The 21,906-nt window shown below is 47.8% G+C and overlaps 1 protein-coding gene across 1 annotated transcript in view; it reads right to left on the bottom strand.

Annotated features, from left to right (window-relative positions):
• LOC109887441 (epidermal growth factor receptor kinase substrate 8-like) overlaps positions 1–21,906 on the bottom strand; it is a 150,697-nt gene that overhangs the window by 66,854 nt on the left and 61,937 nt on the right. The window contains 2 exon segments of the mRNA XM_031815377.1: positions 8,343–8,422; positions 9,732–9,830. Coding sequence (XP_031671237.1) covers positions 8,343–8,422; positions 9,732–9,796 — 145 coding nt within the window. The 5' untranslated portion in view covers positions 9,797–9,830.

The raw sequence follows: 21,906 nt of genomic DNA, 5'->3' as shown, positions 1-21,906 counted from the left end.
GGCTGGTATCAGGCTCTGGATGACAGTGGGGGCTGTGGGCTGGTATCAGGCTCTGGATGACAGTGGAGGCTGTGGGCTGGTATCAGGCTCTGGATGACAGTGGGGGCTGTGGGCTGGTATCAGGGTCTGCATGACAGTGGGGGCTGTTGGCTGGTATCAGGGTCTGGATGACAGTAGGGGCTGTGGGCTGGTATAAGGGTCTGGATGACAGTGGGGGCTGGTATCAGGGTCTGGATGACAGTAGGGGATGTGGGCTGGTATCAGGCTGAGGGTTGAATAAGATGGAGGCTGGTATCAGGCTGAGGGTTGAATACGATGGAGGCTGTGGGCTGGTATCAGGCTGAGGGTTGTATAAGATGGAGTCTGGTATCAGGCTGAGAGTTGAATAAGATGGAGGCTGTGGGCTGGTATCAGGATGAGAGTTGAATAAGATGGAGGATGTGGGCTGGTATCAGACTGAGGGTTGAATAAGATGGAGGCTGTGGGCTGGTATCAGGCTGAGGGTTGAATAAGATGGAGGCTGTGGGCTGGTATCAGGCTGAGGGTTGAATAAGATGGAGGCTGGTATCAGACTGAGGGTTGAATAAGATGGAGGCTGTGGGCTGGTATCAGGATGAGAGTTGAATAAGATGGAGGCTGGTATCAGACTGAGGGTTGAATAAGATGGAGGCTGTGGGCTGGTATCAGGCTGAGGGTTGAATAAGATGGAGGCTGTGGGCTGGTATCAGGCTGAGGGTTGTATAAGATGGAGGCTGTGGGCTGGTATCAGGCTGAGGGTTGAATAAGATGGAGGCTGTGGGCTGGTATCAGGCTGAGGGTTGAATAAGATGGAGGCTGTGGGCTGGTATCAGGGTCTGGATGACAGTGGGGGCTGGTATCAGGCTCTGGATGACAGTGGAGGCTGTGGGCTGGTATCAGGGTCTGGATGACAGTAGGGGCTGTGGGCTGGTATCAGGGTCTGGATGACAGTGGGGCTGTGGGCAGGTATCAGGGTGTGGATGACAGTGGAGGCTGTGGGCTGGTATCAGGCTCTGGATGACAGTGGGGGCTGTGGGCTGGTATCAGGGTCTGCATGACAGTGGGGGCTGTGGGCTGGTATCAGGGTCTGGATGACAGTAGGGGCTGTGGGCTGGTATAAGGGTCTGGATGACAGTGGGGGCTGGTATCAGGGTCTGGATGACAGTGGGGCTGTGGGCAGGTATCAGGGTGTGGATGACAGTGGAGGCTGTGGGCTGGTATCAGGCTCTGGATGACAGTGGGGGCTGTGGGCTGGTATCAGGGTCTGCATGACAGTGGGGGCTGTTGGCTGGTATCAGGGTCTGGATGACAGTAGGGGCTGTGGGCTGGTATAAGGGTCTGGATGACAGTGGGGGCTGGTATCAGGGTCTGGATGACAGTAGGGGCTGTGGGCTGGTATCAGGCTGAGGGTTGAATAAGATGGAGGCTGGTATCAGGCTGAGGGTTGAATACGATGGAGGCTGTGGGCTGGTATCAGGCTGAGGGTTGTATAAGATTGAGGCTGTGGGCTGGTATCAGGCTGAGGGTTGAATAAGATGGAGGCTGTGGGCTGGTATCAGGCTGAGGGTTGAATAAGATGGAGGCTGTGGGCTGGTATCAGGCTGAGGGTTGAATACGATGGAGGCTGTGGGCTGGTATCAGGCTGAGGGTTGTATAAGATGGAGTCTGGTATCAGGCTGAGAGTTGAATAAGATGGAGGCTGTGGGCTGGTATCAGGATGAGAGTTGAATAAGATGGAGGCTGTGGGCTGGTATCAGACTGAGGGTTGAATAAGATGGAGGCTGTGGGCTGGTATCAGGCTGAGGGTTGAATAAGATGGAGGCTGTGGGCTGGTATCAGACTGAGGGTTGAATAAGATGGAGGCTGTGGGCTGGTATCAGGCTGAGGGTTGTATAAGATTGAGGATGTGGGCTGGTATCAGGCTGAGGGTTGAATAAGATGGAGGCTGTGGGCTGGTATCAGGCTGAGGGTTGAATAAGATGGAGGCTGTGGGCTGGTATCAGGATGAGAGTTGAATAAGATGGAGGCTGTGGGCTGGTATCAGGCTGAGGGTTGAATAAGATGGAGGCTGGTATCAGGCTGAGGGTTGTATAAGATGGAGGCTGGTATCAGGCTGAGGGTTGAATAAGATGGAGGCTGTGGGCTGGTATCAGACTGAGGGTTGAGTAAGATGGAGGCTGTGGGCTGGTATCAGGCTGAGGGTTGAATAAGATGGAGGCTGGTATCAGGCTGAGGGTTGAATAAGATGGAGGCTGTGGGCTGGTATCAGGATGAGGGTTGAATAAGATCGGGGATCGCAAGGATAAATTGAGTTACATAAAGAGACAACACACTGATTGTACAAAATCCATGAGTAAGGAATTTGTGATTCCATTTGTCCGATGGGAGTTTAAAGTAACCTAGGGTTACACAATGCAAAGTTATGTGTTACTGACTTCAAATGTCAAGTGATCAAAGCTATGTGCATGTACTGTATATTGAATTAATGTGAGATAGAGATGTCATGACTTTACAGTATATGGAATGGTATTGCCTATGAAGCTATGTGCATGAGTTTGACTCATGACTACAGACTACCAGTAGTAGGGGTTATTAGGGGAGTGGAGCTAAGGACTACAGACTACTAATATTAGGGGTTATTAGGGGAGTGGAGATAAGGACTACAGACTACCAGTAGTAGGGGTTATTAGGGGAGTGGAGCTAAGGACTACAGACTACTAATAGTAGGGGTTATTAGGGTAGTGGAGATAAGGACTACAGACTACCAGTAGTAGGGGTTATTAGGGGAGTGGAGATAAGGACTACAGACTACTAGTAGTAGGGGTTATTAGGAGAGTGGAGTTTAGGACTACGGACTACCAGTAGTAGGGGTTATTAGGAGAGTGGAGTTTAGGACTACAGACTACCAGTAGTAGGGGTAATTAGGGGAGTGGAGATAAGGCAGACAGACTACTAGTAGTAGGGGTTATTAGGGGAGTGGAGATAAGGACTACAGACTACTAGTAGTATGGGTTATTGGGGGAGTGGAGATAAGGACTACAGAGTACTAGTAGTAGGGGTTATTAGGGGAGTGGAGATAAGGACTACAGACTACTAGTAGTAGGGGTTATTGGGGGAGTGGAGATAAGGACTACAGACTACCAGTAGTACGGGTTATTAGGAGAGTGGAGTTTAGGACTAGACTACCAGTAGTAGGGGTTATTAGGGGAGTGGAGCTAAGGACTACAGACTACTAATAGTAGGGGTTATTAGGTGAGTGGAGATAAGGACTACAGACTACTAGTAGTAGGGGTTATTAGGGGAGTGGAGATAAGGACTACAGACTACTAGTAGTAGGGATTATTAGGGGAGTGGAGATAAGGACTACAGACTACTACTAGTAGGGGTTATTAGGGGAGTGGAGATAAGGACTACAGACTACTAGTAGTAGGGGTTATTGGGGGAGTGGAGATAAGGACTACAGACTACTAATAGTAGGGGTTATTAGGGGAGTGGAGATAAGGACTACAGACTACTAGTAGTAGGGGTTATTAGGGGAGTGGAGATAAGGACTACAGACTACCAGTAGTAGGGGTTATTAGGGGAGTGGAGATAAGGACTACAGACTACTAGTAGTAGGGGTTATTAGGGGAGTGGAGATAAGGACTACAGACTACCAGTAGTAGGGGTTATTAGGGGAGTGGAGATAAGGACTACAGACTACCAGTAGTAGGGGTTATTAGGGGAGTGGAGATAAGGACTACAGACTACTAATAGTAGGGGTTATTAGGGGAGTGGAGCAGATGAAGTGTTCTGGTGTTCTACAACAGCAGATGAAGTGTTCTAGTGTTCTACAATAGCAGGGGAAGTGTTCTGGTGTTCTACAACAGCAGATGAAGTGTTCTAGTGTTCTACAACAGCAGGGGAAGTGTTCTAGTGTTCTACAACAGCAGATGAAGTGTTCTAGTGTTCTACAACAGCAGGGGAAGTGTTCTAGTGTTCTACAATAGCAGGGGAAGTGTTCTGGTGTTCTACAACAGCAGGGGAAGTGTTCTAGTGTTCTACAATAGCAGATGAAGTGTTCTGGTGTTCTACAATAGCAGGTGAAGTGTTCTAGCGTTCTACAATAGCAGGGGAAGTGTTCTAGTGTTCTACAACAGCAGGGGAAGTGTTCTGCTGTTCTACAACAGCAGGGGAAGTGTTCTAGTGTTCTACAATAGCAGATGAAGTGTTCTGGTGTTCTACAATAGCAGGTGAAGTGTTCTAGTGTTCTACAACAGCAGATGAAGTGTTCTAGTGTTCTACAATAGCAGGGGAAGTGTTCTAGTGTTCTACAACAGCAGGGGAAGTGTTCTGGTGTTCTACAACAGCAGGGGAAGTGTTCTAGTGTTCTACAATAGCAGGGGAAGTGTTCTAGTGTTCTACAATAGCAGGGGAAGTGTTCTAGTGTTCTACAACAGCAGGGGAAGTGTTCTAGTGTTCTACAATAGCAGGGGAAGTGTTCTAGTGTTCTACAATAGCAGGGGAAGTGTTCTAGTGTTCTACAATAGCAGGGGAAGTGTTCTAGTGTTCTACAATAGCAGGGGAAGTGTTCTAGTGTTCTACAATAGCAGGGGAAGTGTTCTAGTGTTCTACAATAGCAGGGAAAGTGTTCTAGTGTTCTACAATAGCAGGGGAAGTGTTCTAGTGTTCTACAATAGCAGGGGAGGTGTTCTAGTGTTCTACAATAGCAGGGGAAGTGTTCTAGTGTTCTACAATAGCAGGGGAAGTGTTCTAGTGTTCTACAATAGCAGGGGAAGTGTTCTAGTGTTCTACAATAGCAGGGGAAGTGTTCTAGTGTTCTACAACAGCAGGGGAAGTGTTCTAGTGTTCTACAATAGCAGGGGAAGTGTTCTAGTGTTCTACAATAGCAGGGGAAGTGTTCTAGTGTTCTACAATAGCAGGGGAAGTGTTCTAGTGTTCTACAATAGCAGGGGAAGTGTTCTAGTGTTCTACAATAGCAGGGGAAGTGTTCTAGTGTTCTACAATAGCAGGGAAAGTGTTCTAGTGTTCTACAATAGCAGGGGAAGTGTTCTAGTGTTCTACAATAGCAGGGGAAGTGTTCTAGTGTTCTACAATAGCAGGGGAAGTGTTCTAGTGTTCTACAATAGCAGGGAAAGTGTTCTAGTGTTCTACAATAGCAGGGGAAGTGTTCTAGTGTTCTACAATAGCAGGGGAAGTGTTCTAGTGTTCTACAATAGCAGGGGAAGTGTTCTAGTGTTCTACAATAGCAGGGGAAGTGTTCTAGTGTTCTACAATAGCAGGGGAAGTGTTCTAGTGTTCTACAATAGCAGGGGAAGTGTTCTAGTGTTCTACAACAGCAGGTGAAGTGTTCTAGTGTTCTACAACAGCAGGGGAAGTTTTCTAGTGTTCTACATCTCCTCTAGAACAGAACAGCAGGAGGATCCTAGAGGGGACAGGGTGACTTCCTCTCAGAACAGAAGGTCCAGGGAGCGAAAGAGAGACAACACTTCAAGGTTATCAGTCTCTTCTGCAGAACCAAATAAAGCTCTCTGCTCCCTGACAGGTTATAGTATGTTCTGTTCTACAGCCTCAGGGTACAGTACACTACATTATTACAACTACACATTATCGTGCATATACATTATCATGTCTATACATTATCACATCTATACATTATCACATCTATACATGATCACATATATGTATTATCACACCTATACATGTTCATGTCTATAAGTTATCATGTATATATATGATCACATATATACATTAGTGTCTATACATTATCGTGTTTATACATTATTGCCGATATACATTATCATGCATGTACGTTGCCGTGTATATACACATTATCGTCTATATACATAATCATGTCTGTACATTATCGCGACTATACTTTATCATGTCTATACATTATCGTGTCAATACATTCTCGCCTCTATGCATTATCATGTATGTACGTTATGATGTCTATACATGATCACCTCCATACATGATCATGTCTATGCATTATCATGGCTGTACGTTATCGTGTCTATACATGATCACCTCCATACATGATCATGTCTATACATTATCATGGCAATACATTCTCGCATCTATGCATTATCATGTCTGTATGTTATCGTGTCTATACATGATCATGTCTATACATTATCATGTCTGTACGTTATCATGTCTATACATTATCATGTCTGTATTTCACACTCAAAAGCCACAACCTTGAGTTTAATTTCACCGGTTGTTCTGATAACCTAGAATCTGTCATTTGGTTTTGCAGAAGATTGTGAAGCCTTGGCAACACACACATGCACACTCACTGGGCCGACGCACACACACACACACACACACCAAACACACACACAGACACACCCACAGACACACACAGAGCACACACACACCAAACACACACACACAGACACACACACACACCAAACACACACCAAACACACACACACACCAAACACACACACCAAACACACACACAGACACACACACACACCAAACACACACACACAGACACACACACACACCAAACACACACACCAAACACACACACAGACACACCCACAGACACACACAGAGCACACACACACACCAAACACACACACACAGACACACACACACACCAAACACACACCAAACACACACACCAAACACACACACCAAACACACAAACACACACACCAAACAGGGCGCTGTTTGAGTCTACCTTTCTTTTTATGTTTGGCTGATGTGTGGAGGAAGTATATTCCATCTGTTCCTGTGAGTGAGGTGATGGAGCGATGGAGAGATGGAGAGATGGAGCGATGGAGCGATGGAGAGATGGAGAGATGGAGAGATGAGAGATGGAGAGATGAGCGATGGAGCGATGAGAGATGGAGAGATGGAGAGATGGAGAGATGGAGAGATGGAGCGATGAGAGATGGAGAGATGGAGAGATGAGAGATGGAGAGATGGAGAGATGGAGAGATGAGCGATGGAGCGATGAGAGATGGAGAGATGAGAGATGGAGAGATGGAGAGATGAGAGATGGAGAGATGGAGAGATGAGAGATGGAGAGATGAGAGATGGAGAGATGAGCGATGGAGCGATGAGAGATGGAGAGATGAGAGATGGAGAGATGAGAGATGGAGAGATGAGCGATGGAGCGATGAGAGATGGAGAGATGAGAGATGGAGAGATGGAGAGATGAGAGATGGAGAGATGGAGAGATGGAGCGATGAGAGATGGAGAGATGGAGAGATGGAGAGATGGAGAGATGGAGAGATGGAGCGATGAGAGATGGAGAGATGGAGAGATGAGAGATGGAGAGATGGAGAGATGGAGAGATGAGCGATGGAGCGATGAGAGATGGAGAGATGAGAGATGGAGAGATGGAGAGATGAGAGATGGAGAGATGGAGAGATGAGAGATGGAGAGATGAGAGATGGAGAGATGAGCGATGGAGCGATGAGAGATGGAGAGATGAGAGATGGAGAGATGAGAGATGGAGAGATGAGAGATGAGCGATGGAGCGATGAGAGATGGAGAGATGAGAGATGGAGAGATGGAGAGATGAGAGATGGAGAGATGGAGAGATGAGAGATGGAGAGATGAGAGATGGAGAGATGAGAGATGGAGAGATGGAGCGATGAGAGATGGAGAGATGGAGCGATGAGAGATGGAGAGATGAGCGATGGAGCGATGAGAGATGGAGAGATGAGAGATGGAGAGATGGAGAGATGAGAGATGAGAGATGGAGAGATGGAGAGATGGAGAGATGAGAGATGGAGAGATGGAGCGATGAGAGATGGAGAGATGGAGCGATGAGAGATGGAGAGATGGAGAGATGAGAGATGGAGAGATGGAGAGATGAGAGATGGAGAGATGAGAGATGGAGAGATGAGAGATGAGAGATGAGAGATGGAGAGATGGAGAGATGGAGAGATGAGAGATGGAGAGATGGAGCGATGAGAGATGGAGAGATGAGCGATGGAGCGATGAGAGATGGAGAGATGAGAGATGGAGAGATGGAGAGATGAGAGATGGAGAGATGAGAGATGGAGAGATGGAGAGATGGAGAGATGAGAGATGGAGAGATGAGAGATGGAGAGATGGAGCGATGAGAGATGGAGAGATGGAGAGATGGAGCGATGAGAGATGGAGAGATGAGAGATGGAGCGATGAGAGATGGAGAGATGGAGAGATGAGAGATGGAGCGATGAGAGATGGAGAGATGACAAAGGGTCCTACAAGAACGCTCACTACATGCTTTGGGGGGAAAGTGAGAGAGTGAGAGAGAGAGAGAGAGAGAGGGGGATGGAGAGAGAGAAAACATGACAGGTAGCTTCTGTACCTACCATAAAGGGCTTTAGAGATGGACTTGGTGTTGGTCCTGGCGTTGCAATCTGGAGGCTCTGTGGACTGGGAACCATGACCACTGGAGAGAGAGAGAGAGATGTGGAGAGAGACAGAGAGAGAGAGCAGGGGAGAGAGAGAGAGAGAGAGAGAGAGAGAGAGAGAGCAGGGGAGGGAGGGAAAGAGATGTGGAGAGAGACAGAGAGAGAGACAGAGAGAGAGAGAGATAGAGAGAGAGAGCAGGGAGGGAGGGAGGGAGACAGAGAGAGAGAGAGCAGGGGAGAGAGGGAGAGAGAGAGAGAGAGAGAGAGCAGGGGAGGGAGGGAGAGAGAGAGAGAGAGAGAGAGAGAAGATTCCCTCAGATTACACATACCCACAACGAATTTCAAAACAAACCCAATTTTGATCAACTCACAGCAGCAAGATGTGTGACCTGTTGCCACAAGAAAAGGTCAACCAGTGAAGAACAAACACCATTGTAAATACAACCCATATTTATGCTTATTTATTTCCCTTTTTGTACTTTAACTATATGCACATCGTTACAACACCGTATAGACAAATGTCTTTATTCTTTTGAAACTTTAGTTTATGATCTATTATCTATGTAAACATGTTTCCCGTGCCAATAAAGACCCAACCACCATGTTGACTTCTGTCATTGTGTTGACAGGAGGAAAGTGCTGGGTAGACAGCAGGGTGTGTGTGGACGTACATTGACAGGGTTGTATCTGGGCATACTGGCGTCTCTCTCTCACCCAGAGGAGGGTCATGTATCAGGGTGCTAATCATCGCCTTGATACTTGGTCTTTTCTCACACTCCTCCCAGTCTCCACCAGGCTGCTTCTAATTGGTTGAAGAATTAATTATGGATAAGTTCTGTTAACGCTGTTAGCAGGACTGAGTGAGGAGAGGAGACGTCAGCACCTTCACCACACAGCCACCACGGCTATCTACCTCTACTGGAAGGACTGGGACAGGGGAGGGGAGGGGACAGGAGAGGAGAGGAGAGGAGAGGAGAGGAGAGGAGAGGAGAGGAGAGGAGAGGAGAGGAGAGGAGAGGAGAGGAGAGGAGAGGAGAGGAGAGGAGAGGAGAGGAGAGGAGAGGAGAGGAGAGGAGAGGAGAGGAGAGGAGAGGAACAGAGAATGTGTGATAGGTGGTCACTGTGATGGGTGGTCACTGTGATGGGTGGTCAGAGTGATGGGTGGTCAGAGTGATGGGTGGTCAGTGTGATGGGTGGTCAGAGTGATGGGTGGTCAGTGTGATGGGTGGTCAGTGGGCTGGGTGGTCAGAGTGATGGGTGGTCAGAGTGATGGGTGGTCAGTGTGATGGGTGGTCAGAGTGATGGGTGGTCAGAGTGATGGGTGGTCAGAGTGATGGGTGGTCTTACTTGAGTTGTGAGGTGTATGAGTCGAACCCTCCCTGGGGGAAGGAGGGTGGGGTGTAGCCGTTCATCCTGGAAGGGGTGGTGAACTCAGAGGACAGTCACCTGATGAGACACACAGAGGACAATGTAATGTAATGTGAATATGAAGAGACTGGTTCAGGCTTACAGCTAGCTAGCAAGCTAATGTAATGTGAATATGAAGAGACTGGTTCAGGCTTACAGCTAGCTAGCAAGCTAATGTACTGGGAATATGAAGACTGGTTCAGGTTTAGAGCTAGCTAGCAAGCTAATGTACTGGGAATATGAAGAGACTGGTTCAGGCTTACAACTAGCTAGCAAGCTAATGTACTGGGAATATGAAGAGACTGGTTCAGGTTTACAGCTAGCTAGCAAGCTAATGTATTGGGAATATGAAGAGACTGGTTCAGGTTTACAGCTAGCTAGCAAGCTAATGTACTGGGAATATGAAGAGACTGGTTCAGGCTTACAGCTAGCTAGCAAGCTAATGTACTGGGAATATGAAGAGACTGGTTCAGGCTTACAACTAGCTAGCAAGCTAATGTAATGGGAATATGAAGACTGGTTCAGGCTTACAACTAGCTAGCAAGCTAATGTACTGGGAATATGAAGACTGGTTCAGGCTTACAACTAGCTAGCAAGCTAATGTACTGGGAATATGAAGAGACTGGTTCAGGCTTACAGCTAGCTAGCAAGCTAATGTAATGGGAATATGAAGAGACTGGTTCAGGCTTACAGCTAGCTAGAAAGCTAATGTACTGGGAATATGAAGACCGGTTCAGGCTTACAGTCTTACAGCTTCCTGTCAGTGGCCAGTATAGTTGGGACATTGATCTCACCATGTCAAAGTAAACATGAAGAACCGAAATGAACATCATCAGACCGCTACAATAGTCAATCCTGTCCTTTTCCAAATCCTCACCAAGCCCTCCACTCCAGCCTGGGTTTCTATATCCACCCCTTATTGGCTGGCCAATAGAAAGCCAGTGGGCCAGAGCAGTATCCTGGCTGGCCAATAGAAAGCCAATGAGCCTCAGCAGTATCCTGGCTGGCCAATAGAATGCCAGTGGGCCTCAGCAGTATCCTGGCTGGCCAATAGAATGCCAGTGGGCCTCAGCAGTATCCTAGCTGACCAATAGAAAGCCAGTGGACTGCAGCAGTAGACAGTATCCTGGCTGGCCAATAGAAAGCCAGTGGGCTGCAGCAGTATCCTGGCTGGCCAATAGAAAGCCAGTGGGCTGCAGCAGTATTCTAGCTGGCCAATAGAAAGCCAGTGGACTGCAGCAGTAGACAGTATCCTGGCTGTTCCTCCTCGTGATGCTGCGTCTCACCACAGTTAGAGACCAAGCCCCTCAGTTCCTGCTCCCACGGCAACAAGGACAGTGGAGCCCCCTCCTCACCAAGCCAATGAGCCCCTCGCCTAGACCTCACCATGGTAACGGGTCAAGCCAGGCAAGCCAGTCCCGCCCCTCTCTGTGTGTTAGAGCTGGCCGTGGGGGAAGGACGAAAGGGTATCCCTCCTGACTACACCTCCCATCTTTACTCTCATTAAGACATAACTACACCTCCCATCTTTACTCTCATTAAGATATGACTACACCTCCCATCTTTACTCTCATTAAGACATAACTACACCTCCCATCTTTACTCATTAAGACATGACTACTCCTCCCATCTTTACTCATTAAGACATGACTACACCTCCCATCTTTACTCTCATTAAGACATGACTACACCTCCCATCTTTACTCTCATTAAGACATGACTACACCTCCCATCTTTACTCTCATTAAGACATGACTACACCTCCCATCTTTACTCTCATTAAGACATGACTACACCTCCCATCTTTACTCTCATTAAGACATGACTACACCTCCCATCTTTACTCTCATTAAGACATGACTACACCTCCCATCTTTACTCTCATTAAGACATAACTACACCTCCCATCTTTACTCTCATTAAGACATGACTACACCTCCCATCTTTACTCATTAAGACATGACTACACCTCCCATCTTTACTCTCATTAAGACATGACTACACGTCCCATCTTTACTCTCATTAAGACATGACTACACCTCCCATCTCTACTCTCATTAAGACACGACTACACCTCCCATCTTTACTCTCATTAAGACATGACTACACCTGTTAGAGGATCATGGGGGATCTGACACATCCAATCAGAGTGGAGAAGCTGGAAATAAAATACATTCGCACTAGGTGATATATGAGAAGGTGTGTGTGTGTGTGTGTGTGTGTGTGTGTGTATGTGTGTGTGTGTATATGTGTGTGTGTGTGTGTGTGTGTGTATATGTGTGTGTATGTGTGTGTGTGTGTATATGTGTGTGTGTGTGTGTGTGTGTGTGTGTGTGTGTGTGTGTGTGTGTGTGTGTGTGTATGTGTGTGTGTGTGTGTGTGTGTGTGTGTGTGTGTGTGTGTGTGTGTGTGTGTGTGTGTGTGTGTGTGTGTGTGTGTGTGTGTGTGTGTGTGTGTGTGTATGTATGTGTGTGAATGTGTGTGTGTATATGTGTGTGTGTGTACAGTGCAGTACAGATTACTTTTCCCACGGTTTGAATTTCCTTCACATCTTATTAAGTGAAGAAGATTCAGTCCAGAATGCATCAGTTCAGGCCTTTGTTGCCAGAACAACATCAGTGCTTCAGACAGATTCTCTATCTTAGGAGGTTTAAGTGATATTCTGGATTCAGTAGGTGTGAATGGAAGCCTGAGTAACTAGACGCCAGTGAAACGATGACGTAATATTTCCGTTCTGGACTCCGGAGCGTTTAACAGAACTATTCTACCAATGCTACGAAACCTTGACCGCTCCAAGGCCAACACCGTAGACTGAAGGAATGATCAACCATCTATAGAAGGATTTGAAATTAATGTACTTCCTGTGTACTTGTACCATTTGTAGAGATACCTTCTGTCCCCAGACAATGTCTTTCTGAATGTACTTCCTGTGTACTTGTACCATATATAGAGATACCTTCTATCTCCAGACAATGTCTTTCCAGAAACAGTTGATTAATAGAGACACTGACAGAACAAATACTGGACCTGTCCTGGACAGACTCATTAGATACTGGACCTGTCCTGGACAGACTCATTAGATACTGGACCTGTCCTGGACAGACTCATCAGATACTGGACCTGTACTGGACAGACTCATCAGATACTGGACCTGTACTGAACAGACTCATCAGATACTGGACCTGTCCTGGACAGACTCAGTAAGGAACTCCCCTCACCTGGTTGTCCAGGTCTTACTAAGGAACTCCCCTCACCTGGTTGTCTCAGTAAGGAACTCCCCTCATCTGGTTGTCTAGGTCTCAGTAAGGAACTCCCCTCACCTGGTTGTCTAGGTCTCAGTAAGAAACACCCCTCACCTGGTTGTCTAGGTCTCAGTAAGAAATACCCCTCATCTGGTTGTCTAGGTCTCAGTAAGGAACTCCCCTCACCTGGTTGTCTCAGTAAGGAACTCCCCTCACCTGGTTGTCTAGGTCTCAGTAAGGAACTGCCCTCACCTGGTTGTCTAGGTCTCAGTAAGAAACACCCCTCACCTGGTTGTCTAGGTCTCAGTAAGAAACACCCCTCATCTGGTTGTCTAGGTCTCAGTAAGGAACTCCCCTCACCTGGTTGTCTAGGTCTCAGTCTAGGTCTCAGTAAGAAACACCCCTCATCTGGTTGTCTAGGTCTCAGTAAGAAACACCCCTCACCTGGTTGTCTAGGTCTCAGTAAGAAACACCCCTCACCTGGTTGTCTAGGTCTCAGTAAGGAACTGCCCTCACCTGGTTGTCTAGGTCTCAGTAAGGAACTCCCCTCAACTGGTTGTCTAGGTCTCAGTAAGGAACTACCCTCACCTGGTTGTCTAGGTCTCAGTCTAGGTCTCAGTAAGGAACACCCCTCACCTGGTTGTCTAGGTCTCAGTAAGGAACTCCCCTCACCTGGTTGTCTAGGTCTCAGTCTAGGTCTCAGTAAGGAACACCCCTCACCTGGTTGTCTAGGTCTCAGTAAGGAACTCCCCTCACCTGGTTGTCTCAGTAAGGAACTCCCCTCACCTGGTTGTCTCAGTAAGGAACTCCCCTCACCTGGTTGTCTAGGTCTCAGTAAGGAACTCCCCTCATCTGGTTGTCTAGGTCAAAGTAAGGAACTCACCTGGTTGTCTAGGTCTCAGTAAGGAACTCCCCTCACCTGGTTGTCTAGGTCTCAGTAAGGAACTCACCTGGTTGTCTAGGTCTCGGTAAGGAACTCCCCTCATCTGGTTGTCTAGGTCTCAGTAAGGAACTCCCCTCACCTGGTTGTCTAGGTCTCAGTAAGGAACTCCCCTCACCTGGTTGTCTAGGTCTCAGTAAGAAACACCCCTCACCTGGATGTCTAGGTCTCAGTAAGGAACTCCCCTCACCTGGTTGTCTCAGTAAGGAACTCCCCTCACCTGGTTGTCTAGGTCTCAGTAAGGAACCCCCCTCACCTGGTTGTCTAGGTCTCAGTAAGGAACTCCCCTCACCTGGTTGTCTAGGTCTCAGTAAGGAACTCCCCTCACCTGGTTGTCTAAGTCTCAGTAAGGAACTCCCCTCACCTGGTTGTCTAGGTCTCAGTAAGGAACTCCCCTCACCTGGTTGCCTCAATAAGGAACTCCCCTCACCTGGTCGTCTAGGACTCAGTAAGGAACTCTCCTCACCTGGTTGTCTAGGTCTCAGTAAGGAACTCCCCTCACCTGGTTGTCTAGGTCTCAGTAAGGAACTCCCCTCACCTGGTTGTCTAGGTGTCAGTAAGGAACTCCCCTCACCTGGTTGTCTAGGTCTCAGTAAGGAACTCCCCTCATCTGGTTGTCTCAGTAAGGAACTCCCCTCACCTGGTTGTCTCAGTAAGGAACTCCCCTCACCTGGTTGTCTCAGTAAGGAACTCCCCTCACCTGGTTGTCTAGGTCTCAGTAAGGAACTCCCCTCATCTGGTTGTCTAGGTCTCAGTAAGGAACTCCCCTCACCTGGTTGTCTAGGTCTCAGTAAGGAACTCCCCTCACCTGGTTGTCTCAGTAAGGAACTCCCCTCACCTGGTTGTCTAGGTCTCAGTAAGGAACTCCCCTCACCTGGTTGTCTAGGTCTCAGTAAGGAACTCCCCTCACCTGGTTGTCTAGGTCTCAGTAAGGAACTCCCCTCATCTGGTTGTCTCAGTAAGGAACTCCCCTCACCTGGTTGTCTAGGTCTCAGTAAGAAACACCCCTCATCTGGTTGTCTAGGTCTCAGTAAGGAACTCCCCTCACCTGGTTGTCTAGGTCTCAGTAAGGAACTCCCCTCACCTGGTTGTCTAGGTCTCAGTAAGGAACTCCCCTCACCTGGTTGTCTAGGTCTCAGTAAGGAACTCCCCTCACCTGGTTGTCTAGGTCTCAGTAAGGAACTCCCCTCACCTGGTTGTCTAGGTCAAAGTAAGGAACTCCCCTCACCTGGTTGTCTAGGTCTCAGTCTAGGTCTCAGTAAGGAACACCCCTCACCTGGTTGTCTAGGTCTCAGTAAGGAACTCCCCTCACCTGGTTGTCTCAGTAAGGAACTCCCCTCACCTGGTTGTCTCAGTAAGGAACTCCCCTCACCTGGTTGTCTCAGTAAGGAACTCCCCTCACCTGGTTGTCTCAGTAAGGAACACCCCTCACCTGGTTGTCTAGGTCTCAGTAAGGAACTCCCCTCACCTGGTTGTCTAGGTCTCAGTCTAGGTCTCAGTAAGGAACACCCCTCACCTGGTTGTCTAGGTCTCAGTAAGGAACTCCCCTCACCTGGTTGTCTCAGTAAGGAACTCCCCTCACCTGGTTGTCTCAGTAAGGAACTCCCCTCACCTGGTTGTCTAGGTCTCAGTAAGGAACTCCCCTCATCTGGTTGTCTAGGTCAAAGTAAGGAACTCACCTGGTTGTCTAGGTCTCAGTAAGGAACTCCCCTCACCTGGTTGTCTAGGTCTCAGTAAGGAACTCACCTGGTTGTCTAGGTCTCGGTAAGGAACTCCCCTCATCTGGTTGTCTAGGTCTCAGTAAGGAACTCCCCTCACCTGGTTGTCTAGGTCTCAGTAAGGAACTCCCCTCACCTGGTTGTCTAGGTCTCAGTAAGAAACACCCCTCACCTGGTTGTCTAGGTCTCAGTAAGGAACTCCCCTCACCTGGTTGTCTCAGTAAGGAACTCCCCTCACCTGGTTGTCTAGGTCTCAGTAAGGAACCCCCCTCACCTGGTTGTCTAGGTCTCAGTAAGGAACTCCCCTCACCTGGTTGTCTAGGTCTCAGTAAGGAACTCCCCTCACCTGGTTGTCTAAGTCTCCGTAAGGAACTCCCCTCACCTGGTTGTCTAGGTCTCAGTAAGGAACTCCCCTCACCTGGTTGCCTCAATAAGGAACTCCCCTCACCTGGTCGTCTAGGTCTCAGTAAGGAACTCTCCTCACCTGGTTGTCTAGGTCTCAGTAAGGAACTCCCCTCACCTGGTTGTCTAGGTCTCAGTAAGGAACTCCCCTCACCTGGTTGTCTAGGTGTCAGTAAGGAACTCCCCTCACCTGGTTGTCTAGGTCTCAGTAAGGAACTCCCCTCATCTGGTTGTCTCAGTAAGGAACTCCCCTCACCTGGTTGTCTCAGTAAGGAACTCCCCTCACCTGGTTGTCTAGGTCTCAGTAAGGAACTCCCCTCATCTGGTTGTCTAGGTCTCAGTAAGGAACTCCCCTCACCTGGTTGTCTAGGTCTCAGTAAGGAACTCCCCTCACCTGGTTGTCTCAGTAAGGAACTCCCCTCACCTGGTTGTCTAGGTCTCAGTAAGGAACTCCCCTCACCTGGTTGTCTAGGTCTCAGTAAGGAACTCCCCTCACCTGGTTGTCTAGGTCTCAGTAAGGAACTCCCCTCATCTGGTTGTCTCAGTAAGGAACTCCCCTCACCTGGTTGTCTAGGTCTCAGTAAGAAACACCCCTCATCTGGTTGTCTAGGTCTCAGTAAGGAACTCCCCTCACCTGGTTGTCTAGGTCTCAGTAAGGAACTCCCCTCACCTGGTTGTCTAGGTCTCAGTAAGGAACTCCCCTCACCTGGTTGTCTAGGTCTCAGTAAGGAACTCCCCTCACCTGGTTGTCTAGGTCTCAGTAAGGAACTCCCCTCACCTGGTTGTCTAGGTCAAAGTAAGGAACTCCCCTCACCTGGTTGTCTAGGTCTCAGTCTAGGTCTCAGTAAGGAACACCCCTCACCTGGTTGTCTAGGTCTCAGTAAGGAACTCCCCTCACCTGGTTGTCTCAGTAAGGAACTCCCCTCACCTGGTTGTCTCAGTAAGGAACTCCCCTCACCTGGTTGTCTAGGTCTCAGTAAGGAACTCCCCTCATCTGGTTGTCTAGGTCAAAGTAAGGAACTCACCTGGTTGTCTAGGTCTCAGTAAGGAACTCCCCTCACCTGGTTGTCTAGGTCTCAGTAAGGAACTCACCTGGTTGTCTAGGTCTCGGTAAGGAACTCCCCTCATCTGGTTGTCTAGGTCTCAGTAAGGAACTCCCCTCACCTGGTTGTCTAGGTCTCAGTAAGGAACTCCCCTCACCTGGTTGTCTAGGTCTCAGTAAGAAACACCCCTCACCTGGTTGTCTAGGTCTCAGTAAGGAACTCCCCTCACCTGGTTGTCTCAGTAAGGAACTCCCCTCACCTGGTTGTCTAGGTCTCAGTAAGGAACCCCCCTCACCTGGTTGTCTAGGTCTCAGTAAGGAACTCCCCTCACCTGGTTGTCTAGGTCTCAGTAAGGAACTCCCCTCACCTGGTTGTCTAAGTCTCCGTAAGGAACTCCCCTCACCTGGTTGTCTAGGTCTCAGTAAGGAACTCCCCTCACCTGGTTGCCTCAATAAGGAACTCCCCTCACCTGGTCGTCTAGGTCTCAGTAAGGAACTCTCCTCACCTGGTTGTCTAGGTCTCAGTAAGGAACTCCCCTCACCTGGTTGTCTAGGTCTCAGTAAGGAACTCCCCTCACCTGGTTGTCTAGGTGTCAGTAAGGAACTCCCCTCACCTGGTTGTCTAGGTCTCAGTAAGGAACTCCCCTCATCTGGTTGTCTCAGTAAGGAACTCCCCTCACCTGGTTGTCTCAGTAAGGAACTCCCCTCACCTGGTTGTCTAGGTCTCAGTAAGGAACTCCCCTCATCTGGTTGTCTAGGTCTCAGTAAGGAACTCCCCTCACCTGGTTGTCTAGGTCTCAGTAAGGAACTCCCCTCACCTGGTTGTCTCAGTAAGGAACTCCCCTCACCTGGTTGTCTAGGTCTCAGTAAGGAACTCCCCTCACCTGGTTGTCTAGGTCTCAGTAAGGAACTCCCCTCACCTGGTTGTCTAGGTCTCAGTAAGGAACTCCCCTCATCTGGTTGTCTCAGTAAGGAACTCCCCTCACCTGGTTGTCTAGGTCTCAGTAAGAAACACCCCTCATCTGGTTGTCTAGGTCTCAGTAAGGAACTCCCCTCACCTGGTTGTCTAGGTCTCAGTAAGGAACTCCCCTCACCTGGTTGTCTAGGTCTCAGTAAGGAACTCCCCTCACCTGGTTGTCTAGGTCTCAGTAAGGAACTCCCCTCACCTGGTTGTCTAGGTCTCAGTAAGGAACTCCCCTCACCTGGTTGTCTAGGTCAAAGTAAGGAACTCCCCTCACCTGGTTGACTAGGTCTTAACTGAAAGGGGGGAAAAACTGCACACAATAGGCCCTCCATGGAATGAGGGCCTATTGTCATCTACATCATCTACACCCCTGATGTAGATGATGACAAAGGACACCATTCAGCATCAGTCGCCCTCTAGCGGAGGATTCTATTGACTGTATGAGGTCAGCAGGGTCAGCGCTCTTAGCCAGGCTATAATTAGCCTATCAGCGTATCACCCAGACTGAGCAGGGGATCACCTGACCTCACCTCAACATGGAGGGAGAAATGAACAAACAAGACCCAACAAATCAACCACAGATCCAACCACAGATCCAACCACAGATCTAACCACAGATCCAACCACAGATCCAACCACAGATCTAACCACAGATCCAACCACAGGTCTAACCACAGATCCAACCACAGATCCAACCACAGATCTAACCACAGATCTAACCACAGATCCAACCACAGATCTAACCACAGATCTAACCACAGATCCAAACACAGATCCAACCACAGATCCAAACACAGATCCAACCACAGATCTAACCACAGATCCAACCACAGATCTAACCACAGATCCAACCACAGATCTAACCACAGATCTAACCACAGATCCAGCTTGTCCACTTCCGATCACACCCAAACTGAAGATTTGCAACACCTGAGCGGGTATTTTCCCTGTCCAGGTACAGAGCAGAAACAGAGCACCAGGTGTGGTGGTCAGCAGTAGAAACTCAACCAGGTAGATAAGGAAAACACTGATGTACATTACCAGTCTACAGTTAGGACACCCACTCCTCATTCAAGGGTTTTTCTTTATTTTTAAAAACTATTTTCTACATTGTAGAGTAATCGTGAAGACATCAAAACTATGAAATAACACATATGGAATCATGTAGTAACCAAAAAAGTGTATATTATATATATTTGAGATTTGAGATTCTTCAAATAGCCACCCTTTGCCTTGATGACAGCTTTGCACACCCTTGGCATTCTCTCAACCAGCTTCATGAGGTAGTCACCTGGAATGCATTTCAAATTTGTGGAACGTCTTTCCTTCTTAATGAGTTTGAGCCAATCAGTTGTGTTGTGACAAAGTAGGGGTGGTATACAGAAGATAGCCCTATTTGGTAAAATATATATTATGTCAAGAAAAGCTCAAATGTGATCCGATTCAGGAAACTAGGTGTATGTCACAAGTCACGACTTCACAGGAGAGACGTTTGAACGTGAAAAATATTGTTTTATCAAAATGTGTTTTTTTTTTGGCAGAAATGCCTTCTGGAACATGTGAACTTTCATGTGCCTTAATAACAAACTTGTACGCCATCTGTAAATACGAATAAAAATTGTTAAATTACAGGCCTAGTTGGTTAAACTACAGAAAAAGTTAGCAAACTTCCCACTAGCCATGATTGGCTGAGATAATCAGTGGGCTGGACATGCCCGAGAGAGGAGTTCAGATTGGTCTGCCATAGAAGCTCGTCAGTCTTTGTTGGTAATCCTGTTAGCTAGCTAACGTTATCTGGCTGGCTCCCTAGCTGATGTTATTATTTGTTTCCCAGAGCCGTTTGCTGATCTAGTTAGAGCCTAATGTTAGCTAGCTAACTATATGTCTTAAGCTAAAGTGTACTGTTAGCTAGCAGGCTAACGTTAGCTGACTGGCTCCCTAGCTGACTGTATTATTCGTATCCCAGAGCCATTTGCTGTTCTAGTTAGAGCCTAATGTTAGCTAGCTAACGTTGAACCTGGTTGGTTAGCTCCCAGCACTGTGGCATTGTTGGCACTGTTCATTGTTTAACCAGCTAACGTTGGCTGGCTGGCTCGTTAGCTAAAGTTACGTGACGTGTGTACAACACCCGTTGAGAATGGCCGGTGTCAGTAAACGTCTGCAAAAAAGCATCATGTAATTGTTACCAGCCGAGCTGGTTAGGCTGTTTTCATGTTATCCAGAGGTTAACAAATCATCGGTCAGAGCATCAAGTGTTCGTTCTGAACGCTCCGAGAGGGAAACAAGATGGGTGGAGCTAAAGCTTAAGAGGGTGTGAACGTTGCTGAATGGGTGGGGCTAAAGCTTAGGAGGGTGTGAACGTTGCTGAATGGGTGGAGCTATAGCTTAAGAGGGTGTGAACGTTGCTGAATGGTTGTCGACAAAGAAGAGCTCTTCACTAGATACCAAAATATTCAAAGGTTTTTTGAGTTTACAAATGAATCAACTTTCAAAGCAGAATTACTTTCCCATTATTCCTCAAATGCAGTGTATGTTATACCATTTAGTATACCAGTGTCTGTTATACCATTTAGTATACCAGTGTATGTTTTACCATTTAGTATACCAGTGTATAGTATACCATTTAGTATACCAGTGTATGTTATACCATTTAGTATACCAGTGTATGTTATACCATTTAGTATACCAGTGCATGTTATACTATTTAGTATACCAGTGTCTGTTATACCATTTAGTATACCAGTGTATAGTATACCATTTAGTATACCAGTGTATGTTATACCATTTAGTATACCCACTTAGCTTGAAGCTAGCCCGGCCAGAGCTCCTGTGCTACCACCGAAGCATACTCCTGGGCTACAATATCCGGACCCACGACCGGTCTATCGATGTCACCGCATGAAGAGGCATAAACAGACTCACCCCCATCGCGACGCCCCCCAAAGGCTAACTTTCTAGCCCTTGCTATCTCCTTGCTTGCTAATTCGGCCTGCTAACTGCTAGCTTGTTTAGCCCCGGTCCGCTAACTGCTACCTTGTTTAGCCCCAGTCCGCTAACTGCTACCTTGTTTAGCCCCGGCCTACTAACTATTGGCGTGTTAACACAGGCCTGCTAACCGTCTGAATCGCCGCGTCCCAAACACTCACTGGACCCATATTTACTTTCAATCTCTTTTCGATTTTTTATTTGTTTATACCTTCGGGTAACCTGCCTCACCCAATGTGATACGGAATCGCTATTATTTTAAATTTTTAGAACACACTCAAGAACCTCCAGAAGCTAACCAGCTAACTAGCTACAAGCTATTTAGTCATTGTTAGCCACTGCTAGCGGCTTTTACCCTACCTGGATAATACTCGCCAGTCCAGCTTCCCTGCCCCATCCACCGCTGCCCCCTGGACACTGATCACTTGGCTACATAGCTGATGCATGCTGGACGGTCCATTAATCACGGTACTCCATTCTGCTTGTTTATGTTTTATCTGTCGGCCCCAGCCGCACTCAGGCTCTGTGTGTAGTTAATCCGACCCTCCCTGCCTAGTCAACGCCATTTTACCTGCTGTTGTTGTGCTAGCTGATTAGCTGTTGTTGTCTCACCTGTTGTTTTAGCTAGCTCTCCCAATTCAACACCTGTGATTACTGTATGCCTCGCTGTATGTCTCTCTCAAATGTCAATATGCCTTGTATACTGTTGTTCAGGTTAGTTATCATTGTTTTAGTTTACAATGGAGCCCCTAGTTCCACTCTTCATACCCCTGATACCTCCTTTGTCCCACCTCCCACACATGCGGTGACCTCACCCATTAC

The sequence above is a fragment of the Oncorhynchus kisutch genome, unplaced genomic scaffold (genome assembly GCF_002021735.2).
Source record: "Oncorhynchus kisutch isolate 150728-3 unplaced genomic scaffold, Okis_V2 Okis09a-Okis19a_hom, whole genome shotgun sequence".
Classification (NCBI taxonomy): domain Eukaryota; kingdom Metazoa; phylum Chordata; class Actinopteri; order Salmoniformes; family Salmonidae; genus Oncorhynchus; species Oncorhynchus kisutch.
Note: the sequence above shows the minus strand (reverse complement) of the source record. Positions and strands in the feature narration are given on the sequence as shown.